General features: G+C 41.3%; 1 protein-coding gene across 1 annotated transcript in view; it reads right to left on the bottom strand.

The window, feature by feature from the left end:
- Positions 1 to 18,070, bottom strand: part of CAPZA2 (capping actin protein of muscle Z-line subunit alpha 2) — a 54,017-nt gene extending 35,947 nt beyond the window's left edge. The window contains 1 exon segment of the mRNA NM_001135817.1: positions 17,929 to 18,070. Coding sequence (NP_001129289.1) covers positions 17,929 to 17,967 — 39 coding nt within the window. The 5' untranslated portion in view covers positions 17,968 to 18,070.
- Positions 18,071 to 24,713: the final 6,643 nt, after the last annotated feature.

The raw sequence follows: 24,713 nt of genomic DNA, 5'->3' as shown, positions 1-24,713 counted from the left end.
CTGCCCAACACGGTAAAAACCCGTTTCTACTAAAATACAAAAATTAGCTGGGCACGGTGGCAGGTGCCTGTAATCCCAGCTACTTGGGAGGCTGAGGCAGGAGAATTGCTTGAATCTGGGAGGCAGAGGTTGCAGTGAGCCGAGATCACGCTATTGCACTCCAGCCTGGGCAACACAGTGAGACTCCCTCTCAAAAAACAAAAACAAAAACAAATTTCTAGTAGGCATTGCTGCAGTTCACAATGAGCCATCATCCCCTTAAAATCAAGTTAAATAATTCTGGATTAAATAGAGGATTCTAATTACTTGAGTTCTGATTAATTAAAATGTAAGTTTACAATTATTTGAACCAACTCATGATTTTTGAAACTCAAAAATAAACTGTTCTAGTTTAGACTTTATAATAAAGCAAGACAAATGAGTACTTTTTTGATATGTCATCTATGGTTAAATATATTTACCTTCATTTACTTTAAAAAAAAATTGGCCAACTTTCCAGGCCCTCTGCTTTCAAAATCCTCAAAGTGTAGCACTGACTTAGTCTGGAAAGAAAAAAAAATCAGAGCGGGAGAAACTGCCTATATACTCCCATATCTGAGTGCTTAGAATGGTGCCCGGCAAATAGCAGACCCTCAAATATTAGCAGAATAAATAAACATTTAATCTCCCTTCAAGGCAGAATCTGTTTCCTCTGCCCCATACTCTGTACTCAGTAGCTACTGATTACAGGTTGAATAAATCTATAAGCACGAATAAATTCCTATTTATTCAAAATGGTGAGGGAATGTAGTATTTCAATGAAATGAACATTTTGAGAGTTATCACTAATGCAATTCTGTAGATCAGGGGTCCCCAAACCCCAGGCCACAGACAGGTACCAGTCTGGGGCCTGTTAGGAACCCGGTCACACAGCAGGGAGGTGAGGAGTGGGCAAGCAAGCATTACCACCTGCACTCTGTCTCCTGTCAGATCAGCAGCAGCATGAGATTCTCATAGGAATGCACACCCTATTGTGAACTGTGTATGCGAGGGATCTAGTTTGTGCGCTCCTTATGAGAATCTAATTAATGTCTGATGATCTGAGGTGGAAAAGTTTCATCCCAAAACATTCCCCCATCCATCCCCACCCTGCTAGCCCCTGTGGAAAAATTGTCTTCCATGAAATGGGTCCCTGGTGCCAAAAAGGCTGGGGACTGCTGCTGTAGACAGATTGTTAATTTACATTCAAAAATCACAAAAACTTATCCTAATAAAAAGAAACAGTTTGGTGTAATGGTTTACAGTATGATCTCTGGAGCCAGACTGACCCAGGCTGGATTTCTAACCTCTACTAGTCATTAGCGATGTGACCTTGGGTGAATAAATAATATTAGCTATTATTATTAGCAGCAATAGCAGTAGATAAGAAGTATGCCTGCATTAGCATAGTCCCAGTATTCTTTTTTTTTTTTTTTTTTGAGACAGAGTTATGCTCTGTCGCCAGGCTGGAGTGCAGTGGCACGATCTCCGCTCACTGCAACCTCTGCCTCCTGGGTTCAAGTGATTCTCCTGCCTCAGCCTCCTGAGTAGCTAGGATTACAGGCACATGCCACCATGCCCGGCTAATTTTTGTATTTTTAGCAGAGATGGGGTTTCATCATGTTGGTCAGGCTGGTCTCAAACTCCCGACCTCGTGATCCACCAGCCTTGGCCTCCCAAAGTGCTGGGATTACAGGTGTGAGCCACCACGCCTGGCCAATATTCTTAAATATAGACCTGGAATACAGACATTTTCAAGTGATCATATGTTAGTTTCTTTGTGTCCTACACTGTTCAAGAGTGGCTTATGCCCATGTATTACTGTGTTGTCTGCAGTGCATTCACTTCCCATACATCAACATCCTTTCTTCTTACTTGGGATGTCACCCTTCCCCCTCCACTTGACCCTGCTCACTTCAAACACCAGTAATAGCAACACAGGAGAGAAAGATGGTGGCAATGCGCAGTTAAGATGTGGGGCTTTACATAAGTAAAGGCAAATGATCTGTAGCCAAGATTTTGTTTCTATTTTAACTTCTGTAAACCTCAGTTTTCAAAGGTAAAAACTAAGGGAGATGACATGCATCATTATTTCTCAACTCTTATACCTCAGGCCCTAATAAAATATTATCTATGATTATTCTGATATAGCTGATATTACCCTTAATTTATGAAAGAGAAAACAGAGATCCAGAATTAAGATCTGAATGAAGTCTCTGGATGAAGTCCTCAGCTTTTTACATAGCTGCCTCCCAAAACAGCGTAAGTCTTCTATGACGATTCTTTTGTGAGGAACAAAATAAATCTCTAGGTAATCCATTTCCATTGCTTCCATCATCACCACACAGTAACTCTCAAATGTACACACCTATCACAACCTCATTCAAGACAAAGATCCTATCCTTTTTCTAACTATAATTTATCTATTAGAGATCTCCATCAAAATGCCTCAAAGATACCTTGAACTTCTCATTCAAATGCATTGCCTTCTGTTCTGATAAAATTATTGCCACTACTTAGAAATCATTCCGCACTTCTCTCCTACAGTCAGTCACATGATCAGCGAGTGTCTCTTGCTCAAGTCCATTCCCCTTTTATTTGATTCCATTCCATTTTATTCAGACCCAGGCACTTTGTTTCTGGATTGTTATAAAGCTGTCCTGCCTCTGGCCTCATCTTTCTCCAAAATTCATTTTCCACCTTGCCACCAGACTGGTATTTTTCAATGCAAATTCTGATTTTTCCTCCCTGTCAAGATCACTCGATGGTTCCCCAATGCCAACAAGATTAAGTTCAAAGTCTTTAGCATGATATATAAGGCTCTTCTAAGGCTGTAAAATATTAACTGCTAACAGCAAAAGCTCTTAAATAACATTAAGCAGGGATTCAGACTACAGCTCCACTGCTTACTACCTGCATGACCTTAAGCAAACTAAATTCAGTTTCCTCATTAGCAGTAAATGAGATAATACACTTAGAAAAGTGCTTGGCACAGAGCAAGCACTCAAATAATGGCTATTACTACCTTTGCAATCTTTCTGCCACTTCCTAGCTCCTACAACCTATCCATTCTTTCTCATCCCACATATACACAGAACTGGAGCCTTATCACTCCATTAGGTCTCTCAAACAAGAACTCTTGTCTTTCCTCTTGCCATATCACTTCATATACATGATTTGGCCATCTTTTATCTACTGTGGTGAAACTGCACACAGCAGCAGAATATCTTAAACTTTGCAAAGTATCAGAAGAAAAGGTCATATGGAAAGGAAAACTCTAAGATCAAATTATACTATTAAAAACTTCTTGATATATTATTTAGTACAGCAATCATTAGCAAATACCTTTGATAACTGGCTAGCACTATTGAGACTCGCGGTTTAAAGACTAAAATTAAGGCTCAATATTACGTGTGCCTTGACACTTAGGGAAAACAGGGAGAGCCCTGAATGGCCTAACTGCAAGTTCTCCTCTCCTCACTCTGCTCCCACAGATAAGGTCCCCTAGCCAAACGATCTTTTATCACAGGGAACAGACACGGTTCCTTCTTATCTCTGAGTAGCAAGCTTTGGGTCCCGGCCAGCCGTTGGAATTATCAAACAATGAATGGATCACGTCCTGAGAACCAGGGATCACTCCACCCTCTTGATACTTACTAAAATCTGCCTCCTACAGCCCCTGACTGTTCACTCCGTTCCCAAGCACAACTCCTATGTGGGCCTGCGTGGTGTGCTGTCTCCTCTCTCCTGGGCTGCTGAGTATTTGTGATTAATAAACTGCTGTCAATCTCATCTGTCCAGTGTCAGGTTTTGTATGTTCTGTCAACCTCCCAATTCCAGGGCAAGAACCCCTCGCTCACCAATGGAATGAAGAGGAGGCAATTAAAACAAGATCTCACTTACCTTACCGGTGAAGCCTGAATTTAAGATATGTAACTGGGGACATATCAAGGCACACAGGAAGCAAGGAATTCAGATACTTAAAAATATGTTTTAAGAAAGCAAATAAGGTCTAAAAGCAAATATAGTCTAAACATTAGAAGAGAACATGAAATTCTCCACAGATCATATTATTTTTATCTCAGACAAATTTGCAAGTGTGATTATCTAGTTTCCTATCAGCCAATGGATGTGAAGGGAGGAGAGAAGTGGTTGACATACAACAACATTTTAACAAAGGAAGATCTGAGCCAACCTGACAAAGGCTGCAGAAAATGAAGTTCCTTCATAGGAACGAAAACATTAGAAACTGAGCCCTGAAATTCAGGAGCCAGTCAAACCTCTTGAGTGCTCTAAACTCTTTTTTTTTGTTTGAGATGGAGTCTCTGTCACCTAGGCTGGAGTGCAGCGGCACGAACTCCGCTCACTGCAAGCTCCGCCTCCTGGGTTCACACCATTCTCCTGTCTCAGCCTCCTGAGTAGCTGGGACTACAGGTGCCTGCCACCACGCCAGGCTAATTTTTGTATTTTTAGTAGAGACGGGGTTTCACTGTGTTAGCCAGGATGGTCTCGATCTCCTGATCTTGTGATCCGCCCGCCTCGGCCTCCCAAAGTGCTGGGATTACAGGCATCAGCCACCGCGCTCGGCCTCTAAACTTCTATGTAACTGAATTTTTATTGAAGAATGCAAGTTTACATCAATAAACACCTCAGATGAAAATAATGATCAGAACTTTGAGTTACGGGATAACATAAACATTTTAAAATGTCCAATTTGGCCAGGTGCCATGGCTTACACCTGTAAAATCCCAACACTTTGGGAGGCTGGGATGGGAGGATCACTTGAGGCCAGCCTGGTCAACATGTTGAGATCCTGTATCTACAAAAAATTAAAAAAAAAAAAAATTAGCCAGGCATGATGGTGAGCACCTGTGGTCCCAGCAACTTGGGAGGCTGAGATGGGAGGAGCACTTGAACCTGGGAGGTCAAGGATACAGTGAGCCATGACTGTGCCACTACACTCCAGCTTGGCTGACAGAGCAAGACCCTGTCTCAAAAACAAAAAATAAAAAAAAAAACCCCTCCAATTTATTGCAAATCTACTGAGACTTTGGAAGTGATCAAGTAACTGGGAAAGATTTTATGGATATTGCTAGTGGAGTGAAAGAAAATGAATTAGAAGCTCTTATATCAATTTTAGGCAATCTTCTTTCACTTGTTTCTACTCCTCAACCTGTAGAGAACTCCTTGTTAGTACACAAATTGGGAAGATAAAATTAATTTATTAAATAGTGAGAAATGGTCTTTGATGGAGCAAATTAGAAGACCTAAAATGGCCATCCTCAAAAATGAACACTTTGCCATTTGGTAGTTTGTGATTCCATTCAAACCTTCTTTGGAATCCCTACAAGACTCTGAAGAAAATGAACAGATTTCAGTCATAAACAGTTCAGGCAAGGAAAGAAAAAAAAAAGGATATTCATCTTTCAAAACCAGATAATGTTGATTCCACTTTTTTTGTGGGGGGAGGGATGGGGTCTCACTCTGTTGCCCAGACTTGGAGTATACTGGTACCATCCCCGCTCACTGCAACCTCCACCTTCTGGGCTTGAGTGATTCTCCCACCTCAGCCTCTCAAGTAGCTGGGATTACAGGTGAGCACCACCATACCTGGCTAATTTTTGTATTTTTAGTAGAGACGGGGTTTCTCCATGTTGGCCAGGATGATCTCGAACTGCTGACCTCAAGTGATCCACCCACCTTGGCCTCCCAAAGTGCTGGGATTACAGGCATGAGCCACCGTGCCCAGCCTAATTCCATTATTCTTAGAGAGAATTCCCCAGTCCCTTCCCTTAGGAGAGAAAGGAAAGAATGCTGTTTTCTCCATCAAGTAAAAGCACAGTTCACTTTGATAAACCCCACAGGAAACTGTCTTCTGCTTTCCACTATGCACTACTTTCTTTTTGTCAAGTGTCAGGAGATGCTGCTTAGGATCAGAAGTGTCTCTGACTGCAGTGAAAAACACCTTCTGCTGATGCTTGGATATTGCTTGCTATACATTGCACTTGACGTGCTGCTGGCAAAGACAGAGACACTGATGCCCTCAGATTGTATACAACGTGCCTACATCTTGAATCTAAAAAGAAAAATCAGCTTCTCCACATTCTTTCTAGTATGATCAAGAGGCCAGATAAAGAGCCAAGGCAAGTGATACTAACTGGTGTTACGGCATTCACACATCATGTCGGACCAACACATGCAGAAGCCGAACATTTACCACAGTGATGGGAAGAGGTGAGTCACAAAGACCCAAAAAGGACACTACTTGTAGCTAAATCCTGTGGAGTAGTGGTGCCTTACTTTCCTCAAGAAGTTCCTAACTCCCTGGTCCTCCTTAAATGGAAGGTAAAGCATATTTGATATGAGAAGCTGTGATCAAAAGCCTTGGTATCATTATGGGATACCCTGATGAACCAGGCAAGTATCAGCAGGTTTTTGAATTGTTGCCTTTGGCCTTGAGTGATATCTCAGAAAAAGTAGTGAGTGCAAAACATCTAGTACTTTTAATGGCCTATGATACTTGGAATATGGAATTTGGAAATGTACAATCTTACACCTACATTGCTGAATAAGACTGAAAAACTTATCAGGGAAAGAGAACAAAGGGAAGGAGGGCTGGATGAACATAAGCTTCACATGTATCTTTCCGCCTTGCAATCCTTGACTGTGTCACTCTTTGCATTAATGGTACAGAATGTACCTTTCTCAAGCAAAGACAAGCTCCATGGTGAAGTACCACAGGTGGAAGTGACTGGGTTCCCTCAGCCTATGTCACCTCTTCAAGATGTGTTTATTACTGGAAGTCAGAAGCAATTGGTAGTGCTACTTCAGTTTTATAATTACCATCTAGAACATGAGGGTACAACGTGAGAGTTTACTGTGGGTTGTCAATCATTACCACAATTTACAGAAATAGATGGCAAAATTAATGTTACTTCGCCTGCTTATGTCCATGAATTCTCCAGATTGTTCTAGTGCCTTTGCTGAACATTTGGCAACATGTTTTCAAACACTAAGGTAAAACTTGAGTTCCAGGAGATTTTAAAACTGTCTGAAGAAAACAATTCCTTAACAGGAAATAGAGTCCTCACCAAAGCAGCTATAAAAATGGTAAACTAACAAAAATTTAAAAAATTTTTTTTAAACCTTAAGCAAGGTTTAAAGGAGATGAAAGTATAAAAAGCAGACAATGTATGTGCATGGTAGCACACAGACATACATGTACACACATACACACCACCAAAAAACAACAACAAAAAACAAAACCCCCAAACAGCCATCTAGAGCCATTAAATTTAGAAGCAAAGGACCCTGCACTCTCCAGCAGTCCAAAGGTACACTACTATGGGAAATAGCTATACTAAAAATGACTCACCGTTTAGCTTAAATTCAAATTTACTGAGGCATCAGTATTTTATCTGAGAATCCTACCTAGAGCCCCTATAATTTCCACATGGTATGGGCCGCCATGATCAAGGAAGGAGACATTAGGGCAGGAATTTTTCAGATATGAACGGCAGTCAGACTCACCTGGAAAGCTTGGAAAAAATACAGATTCCCACCCTCTATTCCAGACCCAGTGAATCTATCTCCAGAGAATGGGGACCTGGAAATCTATGTTTTAGAAAATCTCTCCACGTGATTCTGAAAGGTGACCAGATATTGCACCCATGCCCTATAAGGGACTTCAGATGTAAAATCTGAAGTGTCTAGTCTTCTTGAGAAATGACTTATAGGTTTTACTTGATTCTCAAGAAAATGTAACACCAAAAAGGGTCACTGCTTTAGACACTGGTAGTAAAATTAAAGGAGCCACTATGCACTTTTCCACTTCAACTAAAAGAATTATTTGAAGTTGTTTTCCACAGCTCTCTAAAAAATGGCTATGTCTTTTGAGAATTAGAGGTAAAACCGGAGAAAAAAACCACTTTTTTGAACTTTATGACATTTAAATAGTTTATGACCAAGTGATCACTATCACATGTCTGTGTGTCAGGTGAATTTATCTTAATATGGGTAAACTCAAGAGTGGTAATTTGTTTCAATAAGTTTTCCTCTAAATTTTTTTCCTTTATAATTATCATTTTGATTGGTAATTAAAAACAGGGCCCACAGCACTTAACCTGAAACTGGGTCATCTAAAGAACTCAACATTGATTCTTCTTTAAATATGTTTTTACCATTTATTTAAAATATGAAGAAACCCATGAATCCAAAGTAGGCATTATCATCAACTAAAAGAAAGTAAGTTATGTAAACTATTCTTTATCTTACGTTTTCAATTTCCTTTTCCCTTCTGAATCATTTCCCTTATACACCCTAGAATGTTCTCTTACAAAAAAAAAGTATTCTTAAAATGAAATAGCAGGAAAAAACAAAGTAGTAATACATATTTTTCTCTTTTGTTTCACTACCAATTTTTTTCAATAATAATTTGTACTTACTGTCTCCACTCCTCATCCTTTAGTCAACATTTATTGAGCCCCTAATACAGTGATACAGTGAGACTCAATCCTAGTTGCACATTCAGATCACCTGGGAAGCTTTAAAACAACAACAACAACAACAACAAAAAAGGAATTACAGACACTCCAGGCCTCAACCACAAGAGGAGCCTGTGCGTTCATTTTGTTTATAAACTCTCCAGTTGATTCTAATGTGCAGCCAGAGTTGAAAATCACTGATTTAATACAGGCTAGGCGCTCTACTGGAATTACAAAGATGGTGAAGACATAAGGCCTGGCCCTGAAGAACACAGGAAATAAGGACAACAGGTAAATTTATTAAAACTGGTAAATGTTATAACAAAGATAAGTACAAACTGCTTAGGGAGCAGAGATATGTCAGGATACAAAAGAAGAGAAGAAAGTCCTTGAGTCTGGTTATCCAAAGATGAGTAGTTTACAAGGCAAACAAGACTGAAACACCGTTTCTGGAAAAGGGAAAATACATACATACTTTTTATTATAGACTCCAGTTATCTGGCTTATGTCTCTCCACTCCTTGCTCCAAACACTAGTAAAATTATTCTCTTGAAGGCCACTAATCCCTAGTCCACCACTTAAATAGCCTTAACTGCACCAGTTTCCTGTCTGTACAATGAAGATAATAACAAGGTTATTCTGACAATAGAGAGAATACATGTTAAAGTGCCTGGCATAGAGTAGGTATAATTTGTTTCTCATTCCTTTCTCTTAAATCCAAAGGCTTTTTTCAATCTCATACTCCTTAATCTCTGCAACACTGAGCACTGCTCCTTCTTGAAATTCTCGTCACATTCTGTGACCTCAGCACCTACTCTGTGCTAGCTATCAATAGGTAACACTTCGACCTCAAGGGTTTCTCCTCACCTTTAGGTCTCTCTCCACTTCTTATTCCTCAAATCAAAGTATAAAGTATATGCTTCCTGCCCTCTCCTCTTTCCCATGTCTAAGCTTTTTGTCCTAAAGGGCTTATCCCATCTCGCTTTAACCCACAAAAAGAGGATTCTCAAATCTCTATATAATCTCTGGAGCTGACCTCTTTTCCAAGCTGTTTCTCTATCTCCGTATCTGCTAGGCATTTTCACATAGACAATGACTAGCATCTCAAACTCCGTACAACCAAAACTAAATTCACCATTATTCCTCCCAGCTGTGTATCCTCTTTCCTGTGTTCTCCAGTTGTTACTAGTGGTACCAATTCCCAGTCATCCAGACTTTAATGTTCACAGTTTTCTCTGACTCACGCCTTTCCCCTATATTCATTTATCAAGTCTTCTTGATTCCAACTCTAAAATCTATTGGCGATCTTTTTTTCCTCCATTTCTTGTGGGACGAACTTAAACCAGGTCCTAAAGTCCACTTAAGCCAGGTTCTCAACTGTTCTTACCAGCTCTAATGTATCTAGACCCATGGGTCTCAACAAGGGGTGAATCTGTCCACCAGGAGACATTCTGGATTGGTAAGCCTGGGTTATGGTAGTGGCATATCATGTGGGCTAAGGATGTTGCTAAACACCCTACAATGCACAGCATGTCCACCTGCCCAACAATATCTGGCCCAAACTGTCAACATTGATGAGATGGAAAAACCCTGACAGTGAGCTGTTAAACAGCACAATTCACCTTTGCATCTCTTATTGTAAAAGTACCAAATATAGAGTAGACACTCAACTATTTAACTGAATTCTTTTTACACAAAACTCACTGCCTGCTTGTTCCCACTTTCCTGTTATTTTTCCCTATGTTGTGCTCTCTGGTATGAGCTTGACCCCAACTGATGTTTACCATACCCCTAGGCAGAAGTAGCTTTTCTATCTTCTAAATTTTTAGACCCAATTTAGTATGTATATTACATATGTCCAATTCCTCTTCGAATCTAGTTTTGCATTGTATCTACCTTCCAGGTGATCGCTACACTTTAGTGAATTTAAAACTTAATCTATGCTGTCATTACTGCTATTCACAAATATTCCAATTCTCCTCTTCTGCCCTGGCCTTTCTGAAATTAGGTTTATACATGTAACTTGCTTTAGCTAACTGAAATCTGAGCAGAAGTGACGTGAGCTCCTTCCAGCTACTCGGAAGGCTGAGGCAGGAGAATTGCTTGAACCCGGGAAGCGGAGGTTGCAGTGAGCCGAGATTGTGCCACTGCACTCAAGCCTAGGTGACAGAGTAACACTCTGTCTCAAAAAAACAAAACAAAACAAAAAAAACAAGTGTGCAATTCATTCCATTTCCTTCCCACCACTGCAGTGACTGAGAAAAAAGTTTAGATGGAAGCTCTCTAACCAACTGGAACGCTAAATTACTTCCCTGAGCAGGGCTCTCTGCTAACCCACGCTAGACATACATGGAATGAATGAGATGCAGTACAAAGCCTCCACATTCAACACCCTTGTGCTGAGATTTTAGGAGTTTTGTTACTGAACTATATCCTTGCCTATCCTGATTCACAATCAATATAAGATGCATAACTTTACCACTAAAAAAGGAAAAACACTACCAATGAAATATTACAACCCATTGATTGTACAATGCAGCCTGATTTCAGAGATCTTAAAATATAAAAAAGTATCAGTACTGAAATCAGTGAAATATGGTATATTTAGTAAATGAATGAAGATGGAGGTAAATGGATTTCAAAAGTCATTTCCAGTAGAAACACTGCGAATTAGAATGCATAAGAAAAGTTCTCAGCCATTAGATGCATAGTGAAACATGTAAATATGTCATAAGAGCAAGAATGCAAAAACTATACTTAATCCTCAAAATAAAATTTATGAACTACTTTTTTGAAACAGCCATGGGTATTTTTATGGAACCTGTCAGAGAGTGGTTTTCAGAAGACAAAGACCCCATTTTCTTTGATATGCATGAATCTCTTATTTAACAAATTATTGCTATAATAACTTTAACAAATTTTTGCTTCAGGTGACTGATTAGGCTTTTAGATCATAGCTTGGAGCCACAGATCCAAGTTTTGCCATCCTGCTTTTCAACCTTAAAAATTATTTTAGATTCTCTGCTCTAAGTCTTTTCACATCTGTATTCTCACACTAACATGCAATTATTCTATCTATTCAGCTACTCATGCAAAAATGGCTCCCAAATGCACTGAAAATTTACTACAAATTTACTTTAATGTGCAAAGTCTGAAAAACTCCACTAATGCTATAGCTGCTATCAAGTTCCTGTCTGCAACAGAAGTTTTTACACTTTATTGGTGAAATAACATAATTTATCTATAGAATAGAACTAGGAATGAATATTGTCCACATTAATAGCTTTCTGCTTGAGTTTACCTTCTCAATAATAAGAATTTTTTTTTAAACTTTTTGAGATGGAGTCTTGTTCTATTGCCCAGGCTGGAATGCAGTGGTGCGATAACCGCTCACTGCAACATCCACCTCCCAGGTCCAAGCGATTCTCCTGCCTCAGCCTCCTGAGTAGCTGGGACTACAGGTGCACGACACCACGCCCAGCTAATTTTTTGTACTTTTAGTACAGACAGGGTTTCACCATGTTGGCCAGGCTGGTCTTGAACTCCTGACCTCAGGTGATCCACCTGCCTCAGCCTCCCAAAGTGCTGGGGTTACAGGTGTGAGTCACCGCGCCCAGCCAAGAAAAACATTTCTAATTTTACATTAATATTATGAAATACAATGGCAGCTTATATTGTTTTTACATACACAAAATTTCTGAAGCCAGTCACTGAGAGAGAAGTATATAAACTGCAGGTGCAGCCATCCTATTCATCACATGGTAGAGTAACAACAGATGCTAAAGATGACATTATGTCTGCACTTAGGAATTCCAATGGAAAAGGGAAAAAACGGTAAGCAAATAACTATTACGCAAAATTGTATTTAATACTAACGATCTCTTGCAGAGTTCAGATGAAAGGCTAAACTAGCTGTGTAATCTAAGCTAAATCTTGAGAGATGACTGAGATTTTCATGTTTCAAAAAAGGGGACAGACCTGGGAGCAGTGCCAACACTCAAAGTAGATGAAAAGTCAAGAGCAGAGAAAAATAACTACCATTTATTGTGTGCTTACTACATGCCAAGCCCATTTAGACTTACAACAACTTAATGAAGAAGGTACTTACTACCACATTCTAACATTTCAGAGCAAACTGAGGCTGAGAGATTAAATAATTTATCTGAGGTGCTAGAAATGGACCAGTGGCTGGGCGTGGTCGCTCACGCCTGTAATCCCAGCACTTTAGGAGGCCAAAGCTGGCAGATCACCTGAGCTCAGGAGTTCCAGACCAGCCTGGGCAACATAGCGAAACTCCGTCTCCACTAAAAACACAAAAATTAGCTAGGGACGCAGGTGTGTGCCTGTAGTCCCAGCTACTCAGGAGGCTAAGACAGGAGAATTGCTTGGGCCTGGGAGACGGAGGTTGCAGTGAGCCGAGATCGTGCCACTGCACTGCAGCCTGGGTGACAGAGTGAGAATCTGTCTCAAAAAAAAAAAAAAAAAAAAAAAGAGAGAAATGGACTAGTATGCAGCTCTCTGAAGTCTCTCTAAATTCACAGCACGATTAAGTAACAATACGTATTGAAAATGTCAGAACTACTTAGGTTAAAATGGAATACAAGGCCATGAATACCATTTTAAGAGCTTGGCTTCCTTGTAAAGGCAATGGAGGATCCAGGCACTAAAATTTTGAGAGTAGAGAAATGACAAAGTAAAGCATGGCTTAGATACAGGAAACAGGAGGGATTAGTCTAGAAACTTTCTAGTAAAAGCCTAACAGTGGCAAATATAACAGAAGGGAAAGAACAGATATGAGACATTTTTCTTGACTTTCCTTCTTAACTGTTGGCACAGAACAAGTATAATCAAGTTGCATTCTGTTTGTACAGTGAAATTTTGTTACCAAACATTATTGAACAATCAGGTCAATGCAGAGATAATAAACGAAGTATTAATATAAATGAATTAACTTTTCAAGCAAGAAATAAGTTATTTGTATAATACATATTTTGACGATGGAAGTGACAACTTTTACCAGTTGATTGTAAGGTACGGGGCCAAAAAAAGTTAGAATAAATCTGAAATTAAAAACCAGGATGACTGGAATAATGGGAATAAAGATATAAAGAGAAAAATTATCAAGAGTAGATTATACCCCCCTTTGTGTGAGAGGAAAGAAGATGGTCGTTTATAAATTTACTTCTAGGCAAGCTCCATTTGAACATACCTAATTAACCATCTCCAGTGAACATGAATAGCAGATAAAAATCTGACCAGTAATCAGGAAAGAAGTTAGTGCTACAGCTATGTACCTGGGAGACAACTGCAAAGACCTAAAAGTTGAAGCTATGGGATAGATTATTGTAATCACTGAGGTAAAGGGTTACAGGAAGAAAAAAGATCTTTCCCATCAGTAACTAAGTGTATTCCTTCTGGAACTTGAATTTCTCATCCAGAGAGAGGCTTCGGAATGGGTCTTTTCAATTGAGCCTTACACCATAATTTCATACAATTTCAAATTCACAAAAATGCTTTACTGTACAATACAGCTGACCCAGGAATGAAAATGAACTGTTTTTGGCCTAGGGTTTCTGTAACTATGTAAAAAAGTCTATGGGAGGCCGGGCGCGGTGGCTCACGCCTGTAATCCCAGCACTTTGGGAGGCCGAGGCGGGCGGATCACGAGGTCAGGAGATTGAGACCATCCTGGCTAACACGGTGAAACCCCGTCTCTACTAAAAATACAAAAAATTAGCCGGGCGCGGTGGCAGGCGCCTGTAGTCCCAGCTACTCGGGAGGCTGAGGCAGGAGAATGGCGTAAACCCAGGAGGCGGAGCTTGCAGTGAGCCGAGATAGCGCCTGGGTGAAAGAGCGAGACTCCGTCTCAAAAAAAAAAAAAAAAAAAAAAAAGTCTATGGGACACACTATAGCAAGTTAAGAGCTTTAAAGAACTTCATTGTGTTCTTCAGCTACATTTATTTCCCATTCACCCAGTGGCCAAAGGAGAAAAGGTTATTAAACTTCATAGTAGTATCCTCAAAAAGCAATTGTGTATGATTTTAAAAAACAAAACTATTATTCTACATTGATTTCTAAAATGCTTCCTATCAGTAACATAACACCTTTAAATGTGTTAATAATAAGCTTTATTCTAAAATGATCAAGACAAAAATTTAGAACCTAACACTATTTGCTTGGTATTACTTTTTAAAAAAGGGCTAGGAATCATGGCTCATGCCCGTAATCCCAGCACTTTAGGATGCCCAAGTGGGAGGATCGTTTGAGCCAGGAGTGTGAGACCAGCCTGGACAACATCGTGAGACCTTGTCTCTACAAAAAATTTTTAAAAATTTGCTGGGTGTCGTGGCACGCCTGCCTGTACTCCCAGCTACTTGGGGAGACTGAGGTGAGAGGACTGCTGGAGCCCAGGAAGTTGAGGCTGCAGTGAGCCATGATCACCACTGCACTCCAGCCTGGGTGACAGAGTGAGACCCTGTCTAAGGAAGAATCAACGTTTCTCCTTTTTCAAAATAAGCTGTCAACAAATTAAAAATGAAGAGACAAAACCAGAAGAGGTTCTTATCAATTTTGTTTAAGAAAGCATAATGTCTGCTGGGCATGGTGGCTCACGCCTGTAATCCCAGCACTTTGGGAGGCCGAGGGGTGGGTGGATCACCTGAGGTCAGGAGTTCAAGACCAGCCTGGGCAACATAGCGAAACCCCGTCTCTACTAAAAATACAAAAATTAGCTGGGCATGGTGGCATGTGCCTGTTATCCCAGCTACTTGGGAGGCTGAGGCAGGAGAATCGCTTGAGCCCGGGAGGCAGAGGTTGCAGTGAGCCGAGATTGCACCACTGCACTCCAGCCTGGGCGACAGAGTGGGACTCTGTATCCAAAAAAAAAAAAAAAAAAAGAAGAGAGCATAATGTCACAAGAACATCAACGTTGGACTAAGACAAACTTTAAATACTACCTTCATCTTGACTGTCCTTGGGTGAACTACTTAAAGCTTTTGAACCTCACTCTACTCATCTGTGAAATGGTAATAGAACAACTACCTCTTACGACAACAAATTAAGTAATGAATGTATCTAACTGAGCCAAGCATATATAAAGTATGGTACTAGACACATCTTAACAGCTTATCTTCCTTAAATTTGCAATCTAGAGTGGAAATTTCAAAAACTTAAAAGTATTCAAAACTTAATATTTTTTTTTAGAAATGAGGTCTCGCTATGTTACCAGGCTGGTCTACAACTCCTGGGCTCAAGCGATCCTCCACACCTTGGCATCCAGAGTAGCTGGCATTACAGGTGCAAACCACCGTACCCAGCTTAAGAGCTTATTTTTGAAAATTACCAATAAGGCAGTAGAACGAGTAATATTAAAATATCACTTTTAAGTCCTCTCTGTTTTCTGATCCCATACTGGACACATCCTCCTCCCCCAAAATGAAAATAACCTTTAGATATCTCAAGTGACAAGAACGTTAAAATTTCACTTTACTGGTTACTTGAATTTAACCTAAAAGTTTTGTCAGTTTTTAAATTAGTAAATATAGTGATAAAATTTATATGTAAAATATCTACATAATATTCTTACAAAACACCAAAAATCAAATTAGAATTTTCATTCATTTAACCATAAAACATTTTGCTACTAGGCGGCACAGGCTTTAAGACACACAACCTCCTCATTCCTCTTTATGAAGCTTAGTGCCCTGAGAGTGCCAGATAATAAGGCATCTTGTTATCTCATTTTTAAAAAGCTTTTTTATTTTAGGCCTTTACAACACATGGCAGGTCTATATTAACTCCCACACCGAGTAGTCTCTCTTCAGCTAGATTTCTAGCCACTTGAGCTACTAATCATCACTTAAGAATGGTAGAATAAAAACACGGCAATCTCTTTTTAAGCTTTTTAGCACGCCTCAATTTTAAATATGTGCACTCCTGTACACTTTCAGTCACCTATATAGGGTTATTTACCAAGATTATACATTGAATACTGTACAGCAACTTTTGTGGATACAGGGATCTGCCTACTGGGTCTGTGGGCTATGGAGACGTTGCTCGCCCCCATTTTGTTGTTGTATTATCACTTTCACCGAAGAACACAAGAGAAAAAAAGATTTCCGAAAAAAAAGATGAGGCTGACTTCTGACCATTCACATTGGGAATGGGACAGAACCTTCTATTTCGGTGCAAGAACACAGCATATAAAAACATCTAGAGCAGAGGGTCCTAAATGAAAATATCCTCAGACTTACATGAAGATTTCTTAAACACCACAACATACCTAAATGTACCTGTATTTTCCTGTATTGGCTGTACTGCTTTGAAATTTAAAAATGAAGCACTCTTTAACGAAGAGTGGACATTTCCAACCCTGCAACTAACTCATTCCTATGTTCTGTCAGTTACTTCTAAGGGTCCTTTCCGAGAAACAGTCAAAATTAGCAGGGTTCTCCCCTACCCCACCACCCTCGGGAATGGGACGTTCCCAAAAGCCAAACGAAAGGGGCGAATTAAGAGAGCAGCAGTTCAATGAATTATTCCATTTCTCGTTTTAAATATCTGAGAACTTAAGTCGTTCATCTGGTTCCATTGCTGTCACAGCATCTAATATACAGTAAAAGGAGTTGCACATTTTCCCCTCTTCGGAAGAAGTCCTAGCAGGAAAGTGAGGTGCCACCAAATCGACCCCCGGGGGGGAGGGGCTGCTGCCAACGTGGGCAGAAAACAACTATGGGGAGGGGGTCGTCTTTTTGTGAGCAACTCCGCTGCCTCCGGGGGAACATGGGAGCTGCAAAGCTTACTGCTAGAGCCACGAAAGGAAAGAGAGAAGGAGGGAGAGAGGCCTCCATGGGGAAAGGGAAAAAAAAGGATAAACCGTAGAGAATCAAAAAAGGAAGCATTTTGCTTTGAGGAGGGGGAAGTAGAAGGGAGAAGTGAAGGTCTGCTTCCTAAGCGATTTTTCCCTTCCCCTCACCCGCCGCTACACTCACAGGCCAGGCCGCCGCGCTGGGCACTGCCCTTGGGCCGCTCCCAGGCACGGACGCAAACCCCTTTGCGTCCCTGGTCCCCGGTCCCCGGCCCCGGCGGAGGCCCCGCGGCCCGACAGCAGGAGAGGGTCCTGGGCAGCCGCCGCCCTCCCCCGCGCCCGCGCCCCCGCCCGCCGTCGCCCAGCTCCCGCTTCCTATTTTCGGAGTACACACCCTACAAGGAGCGGAGCGAGCAGGCCTGGCAGAGACCTGCCCCCGCGCGGGGCCTCGGGTGACGGACAGGGGCAGGCACTGGGCGCAGTAAGGATGGGGGAGGAAGGGCAGCCGAGGGCAAGGCCAGCTGCGGGCCAATGCCCTTCCCTCGCGACCAGACTCCGGGCCCACCCGCCCGGGCTGAGCCGGCTCCTGACAGCCCGCGCCGTCGCCCCCGCGACTCTTACCTTCTCTTCATCAGACAACTGCTCCTCCAGATCCGCCATCTTCCTTCTGGCGACAAACCGCGGCGGCGGCGGCGGCAGCGGCCACCTGACTTCCCCGTTTCCGTGCGGTCCTCAGCGCCGCGCGCCCCCGCTAAGGGAGGGGCCCGCCGCTCAGGCCGCCGCGCACGCGCGCCCCGGGAGCCCCGCCTCCCTCGACCCGGCCCTCTCGGCCTGAGCGCGGCTGTGCGCGTGCGCGGGCGCCTGGTGGCCGGGCGGGGGACGGTGTCTCGCTGGGCCGCCTGCTGCAGGCTTGCTAGCATCTTGAGTGCAGCGTTCTCTCCCCACTGTGACCATATGGGCTCAGTCTGCGATGAGTACATTCTGAGCCCTTCGTTATGTTTCCATCAAGTTCTGAACTCTGCCAGCTAAAATGTGAAAAGGTGTACAAATAGAAGCCTTTTAAACATTGTTTTTTCAAATATTAGAGAAGATAGTCGGCTTTCATTAAAATACACATCACGACCCTCTCCATAATTGAAAGATTGCTCTTGATATACTCCTTTATTCATCCAACAAATATTTTTTGGTTCTTTAACGGGGTGCGGGGCACTGTGTTGGTCTCTGGGGATACAGTGTTGAGGGGGAAAAAAGCAAGCTAGACATACATGTTCATAGCAGCACAATTCGCAATTGCAAAGAGATGGAACCAACCTAAGTGTCCATCAACCAATGAGTGGATAGAGCAAATGTGGGTATATACACCATGGAATACTACTCAGCCATAAAAAGGAACGAAATACTGCCTTTTGCAGCAACTTGGAAGGAGCTGGAGGCCATTATTCTAAGTGAAGTAACTCAGGAATGGGAAACCAAATATTTTATGTTCTCACTTATAAGTGGGAGCTAAGCTATGAGGGTGCAAAGGCATAAGAATGATAAAATGGACTTTAGGGACTGGGGAGGGGATAAATTACTACGTATTGGGTACAGGGTACACTGCTCAGGTGATGGGTGCACTAAAATCTCAGAAGTTACCGCTAAAGGACTTATCCATGTTACCAAAAATCCACCTGTATTCCAAAACTGTTGAAATAAAAAGAGAAACTTCCATTCTCAAGAAGCTCATTTTCTACTCATTAAACAAACATATATTGAACAGTTGGGGCCAGGCGCGGTGGCTCAGGCCTGTAATCCCAGCAATTTGGGAGGCCTCAGTGGGCAGATCATCTGAGGTCAGGAGTTCGTGACCAGATTGGCCAACATGAAGAAACCCCGTCTCTACTAAAAATACAAAAATTAGCCGGGGCGTGGTGGCGCATACCTGTAATACCAGCTACTCAGGAGGCTGAGGCAGGAGAGTTGCAGAAGTCATTGCAACCCGGGAGGCGGAGGTTGTCCCTGTCCCTGCAACCCGGGAGACGGAGGTTGCAGTCAGCCGAGGTCGCGCCACTGTACTCCAGCCTGGGTGACAGAGCAAGACTCTGTCTCAAAAAGCAAAACAAAACAAAACAAAAACAGTTGGGGAAGGCACTGTACTATTCCAGGGGAATACAAAGCTATGTTAGACATGGATCCTACCCTCCTGAATAGGTTTGCCATATTAAATATAGGACACTTAATCAAATGTGAATTGCAGATAAGCAATCTTTTAAAAAGTATGTCCCATGAAGCAGTGGAGACATACTTAAACTAAAAAATTACTCATTGTTTTCAAATTTTACTGGACATCCTTTACTTTTATTTGCTAAATCTAGCAACCCTGCTTTTGAAGCTTGAAGTTTATGAGAGATTAAACATGTAATCAAAGCTGCGTATATATGAATCAATTGGGAATCTTGTGAAAACGAAGTTGTTAATTCAATAGTTGTGGCATGAGGCTGGAGAATCTGTATTCTCCAGAATACAGCCTGTAGAATAACGGGCTCCCAGCTGATGCCAGTGCTCCTGATCTGGAGACCACATTTTGAGTGGTAAGGCCTTAGGGTTTAAGATAGGCGTTCAGATTCCGTGAGGAACTGTTGAGAACTTTTGAACAGTGACATGACATGAACAGAAATATGTGCAGCAAGATGAATCTGACAGCTGCACATAAATGAAATGTGAGAGTATCAAATAAATGTTCAGATGCAAGACCCTATTATTAAGTAATTTATTGGGTGTTCATAATGTGCAAATCATTGTTTTTTGTGAATGGACAGCAAACAGAAGCTATGATATTGAAAAACTGATGGTTCATTTGGGGAGAGAAGAGGAAGGAGAAGCATGCTGACACATGCAGAAAAAAGCAGGTGTCCTTTCGAGGATAAACGTTGTGAAGAAGATAAAGAGAATAAACCACATAGTTTAACCAAGGGTAACACTGGATGAAAATTAACATGTTTACTCTTATAGATTACAAATCATTGCTTCATTGATTTCTCACTGCAACCTCAAGTGAGGTGCTTATCAGTACCATTATACCCATTTTACAGAAGAAAAAAATGAGGCTAAATGATTTAAGATTGCATAGATCCCAGCACTTTGGGAGGCAGAGGTGGGCAGATCACCTGAGGTCAGGAGTTTGAGACCAGCCTGGCCAACATGAGGAAACCCTGTCTCTACTAAAAATACAAAAATTAGCTGGGCGTGGTGGCTCACACCTATAATCCCAGCTACTTGGGAGGCTGAGGCAAGAGAATCATTTGAACCCAGGAGGCGGAGGTTGCCTGGGCAACAAGAGCAAAACTCCATCTCAAAAAAAAAAAAGAAAGAAAGAAAGAAAAAGATTGCATAGCTCCTAAGTGACCGAGCTGGGATTGGAACCTAGGCATCTTATTTTATATTTCATGTTCTTTCCACTGCAAGATTTTTCTTTCTTCCTCTTAAGTCTGGGCACTCTCCACCAAATAAAACTTAATGAAGGCAATTACTATCCCATCCCGTAAATTCAATTCACCACCCTGTGCTGCATCAGCAGTACTTCTGGTTTTGTTTTTTTTCCTGTCTTTTTTCCTGTTTACTCAGCAACACCTATATTAGTATTTTGTATACAGTGGATACTCAGCAAATATTATTGCTTGATTAATTGGCTGCTCTCTTCCTCTAGAAACCTCACCCAAATATGGTAATGTTTTGCAATAATTTGAGTCAGAGTGTGTTTATAATTGTAACCTTAGTGATACAATACATGTGGTTTCCCATAGTGACACAACCCACAATTATGTATAATTTCTGATAATCTTTTCAGTAATCTTCCAATACCACCCTCTTGGTACAATTAAAAGGAATTCTAAAATTTGCGTAGCCTATGTATTCTAGAAAGATTTTAAGCTGTCACACAAATAGGTAAAATATGAAATTGTTGTTATATGACTGCAAGGAAAAATGTACTGGTAGTCTTGGATAATCAGTTGTTTTATGAGGAGGAGAAAATAAAATATTTATCCTATACATGATTTTACCTACTAAGAATTTCTACGCTTTTCTTAATTAATTTCCAAACTTACTTCTCTTCTTTTTGTTTTTGGCTGTTTTTTGTTTTTGTTTTTGTTTTTGTTTTTTTGAGACACAGTCTCGCTCTGTTGCCCAGGCTGGAGTGCTGTGTCATGATCTCGGCTCACTGCAACCTCTGCCTCCCGGGTTCAAGCTATTCTCCTGCCTCAGCCTCCCGAGTAGCTGGGACTACAGGCACCTGCCACCATGCCCAGCTAATTTTTGTATTTTTAGTAGAGATGGAGTTTCACCATGTTGGCCAGGCTGGTCTCGAACTCCTGACCTTGTGGTCCACCCACCTTGGCCTCCCAAAGTGCTGGGATTACAGGTGTGAGCCACCACGCCTGGCCAAACTTACCTCTCTTCTGCTTATCGTGGTCTAATCTTGGTCTTTCCAATTAACATCACCAGAATTTTTCTTCTTTTATAGTGTTTGTTTTTAAGTTACTTGTATACTTTTACATCGATTTTCCTATGGATATACTCGAATTATTCAACTACATTTTAAACTTGTCAAGACCAGTGGTTACCCAATTTCGCAGAAAAACAATCTTAGGGTGCATCTACTACAAACCTCTCTCTTTACAGATGAGTTGAGCCTTAGATAAATAAATGGCATAATAAAAATTGCACATCTAGCTAATATTATTTTAGGATCCAAGTATCCTGATGGTCAGACTCATGTTCTTTTATGTACATATCCATACCAAATAATGTAAAATAAGATGAATAATAGTATTACTGTGTGATCATTAAATGATTGTACCAGATATAGACTTCTATAGTACCATCTCTGCACCAGAAAACTAACACCTGCAGCTTAAAAGTTTGACTTACATCGCTTCTGAGAAAAACTATCAGTGTTAGACGACTAACATTTGGTTGTTTGTTAATGTCATGGTCAATTAACACAACTGGTCTCAAGTAAAGTCCTTTATGGCTGTGGAAAAGTGTAAAAACTCACATATATTTTAAAAGTAATTATCTTTCTAAACAAATAATTGCATAAGTTATTTATAGTTGAGTGTATACCTGCGGTCCATTTCCTCAGCTAGTTTTGAAAAGGTACACACAAGTAGTGCCCCTGGAGAAGCCTGACATAGATCATTCTAGAGTTACTCAGGAATTATTGAAGACCTTCTTCTTTTTCTTTTTTTTTTTTTTTAAGATGGAGTCTTGCCTTGCTCTCTTGCCAGGCTGGAGTGCCGGGGCGCCATCTCTGCTCACTACAATCTCTGCCTCCCAGGTTCAAGTGATTCTCCTGCCTCAGCCTCCCGAGTAGCTGGGATTATAGGTGTGTGCCACCACACCTGGCTAATTTTTGTATTTTTAGTAGAGACGGGGTTTCACCATGTTGGCCAGGATGGTCTCGATCTCCTGAACTCATGATTCACCAGCCTCAGCCTCCCAAAGTGCTGGGATTACAGGCGTGAGCCACCACGCCCAGCCAACACTTCTTTTTCAACCCCTCCTCCCTCCCGAATGTGCTATCCTTCCTAATTTCCTTCCTACCAACCTCACCAGACCCACCTCTGCCACTGCCCCTGAATGCATATGTCATTGAAACACACAAAGCTGCATATATATCATATGCTCTCAGGCTTCTGTCAAAGCTCTTTCTGGAATGTTGTTTGCTACCTATCCTTTAAAATTCTGTTATCGGTTTTCTTTGAAACTCTCATTGAATCCTCTAGCTAAGCTAATAATTTCTTCTAGATTACCATAGAAACTTTTCCATTGATTTTTGTTGTATATCCCAGTGATGAGGTACACAGATTTTATCATCACTAAATCCTGGATTCTGATCTTCGTTCTAGCTCTAGTTAACCTTAAGGAACTTACTCTGCAGGCTTCCATTTCTTCATCTATACATTAGGGATAACAATAGTACCACCTTTGTAGGGCTGCTGTGAGGATTTAACAAGACAATGCAGGCAAAGTGCTTAGCACACAGTGCAGGCCTTAGTAAAATTCTCAATAAATATTAGCTATTATCATCATATTATAATACCAATTTGGTCTTTAAGGACATGTCTGGCACATACAATGTCTGGCAAATAAATGCTTAAAAAAGCTTTGTTGGAATGCATATTGATTAAACGACACTTTTATTTCGCATCCCTAAATGAGAGCTGAAAAGTTGATTTAGCAACACATACGGGACTTAGAGATTGTTCTAAAATGTGGACTGGGGACTCCAGAATGGGAAAGTGAACAATTTTTTCCCAAAAACTTCAAAATCATACCAATATCTCCCAGTCTTTACTACTCCATATTCAGTCACCACTTAAATATCTCCCTAGTTGATTTCTTACTCTTTAATTCTCCTGTCACTATAAGTTCAAGCCTTTAGTATCTTCATACCATGTCCCAAACAAAGTACAGGGGACAGGGAGTATTCAAAATGATCCTTTAGGGTGAAGCAAGGAAATACTAAAGCTTGTATTTTCTTCTGCATTTTTTTTTTTTTTTTGGAGACAAGACTTGCTCTGTCACCCAAGCTGGAGTGCAGCAGCGTGATCATAGCTCACTGTAGCCTCCATCTCCTGGGCTCAAGTGATCCTCCCACCTCAGCCACCTGACTAGTTGGGACTACAGGCGTGCAACACCACACCTGGCAAGTTTTTAAAATTTATCGTAGACAGGGGGTTTTGCTATGTTGCCTAGGCTAGTCTTGAATTCCTGAACTCAAGTGATCTTTCCTGCCTCGGCCTCCCAAAGTGCTGGGATTACAGGCAGGAACCCCCATGCCTGGCCTCTATTTTCATTTACTTATTTGAATTATTGTTACACAACATTTCAGGCATACAAAAAAGCATGGTTTAATTCTTCCACTTCCCATTCCCTTTTCTTCTTCCTTCAGGTAACCACCAACCTGAATCTCATGTTTATCATTTCCATGTATGTTGCTTCTTTTTCTACACAGGAACACTCCTTTTTATCTGCCTAATGTGGCACCTAACTTTAAAAATATTTATGAGGCTGGGCATGGTAGCTCACGCTTGTAATCCCAGCACTTTGGGATACTGAGGCAGTCGGATCACCTGAGGTCGGGAGTTCGAGACCAGCCTGACCAACATGGAGAAAACCCGCCTCTATTAAAAGTACAAAATCATCTGGGTGTGGTGGCACATGCCCGTAATCCCAGCTACTCAGGAGGCTGAGGCAGGAGAATTGCCTGAACCCGGGAGGCAGAGGTTGCGGTGAGCCGAGATCGTGCCATTGCACTCCAGCCTGGGCAACAAGGGCAAAACTCTGTCTCAAAAAAAGAAAGAAAAAAAGAGAGAGAGAGAGAGAGAAAGAAAGAAAGAAGGAAAGAAAGAAAGGAAGGAAGA

This window comes from Pan troglodytes, chromosome 6 (genome assembly GCF_028858775.2).
Source record: "Pan troglodytes isolate AG18354 chromosome 6, NHGRI_mPanTro3-v2.0_pri, whole genome shotgun sequence".
NCBI lineage: Eukaryota > Metazoa > Chordata > Mammalia > Primates > Hominidae > Pan > Pan troglodytes.
This window is presented reverse-complemented; position numbering and strand designations above follow the sequence as displayed.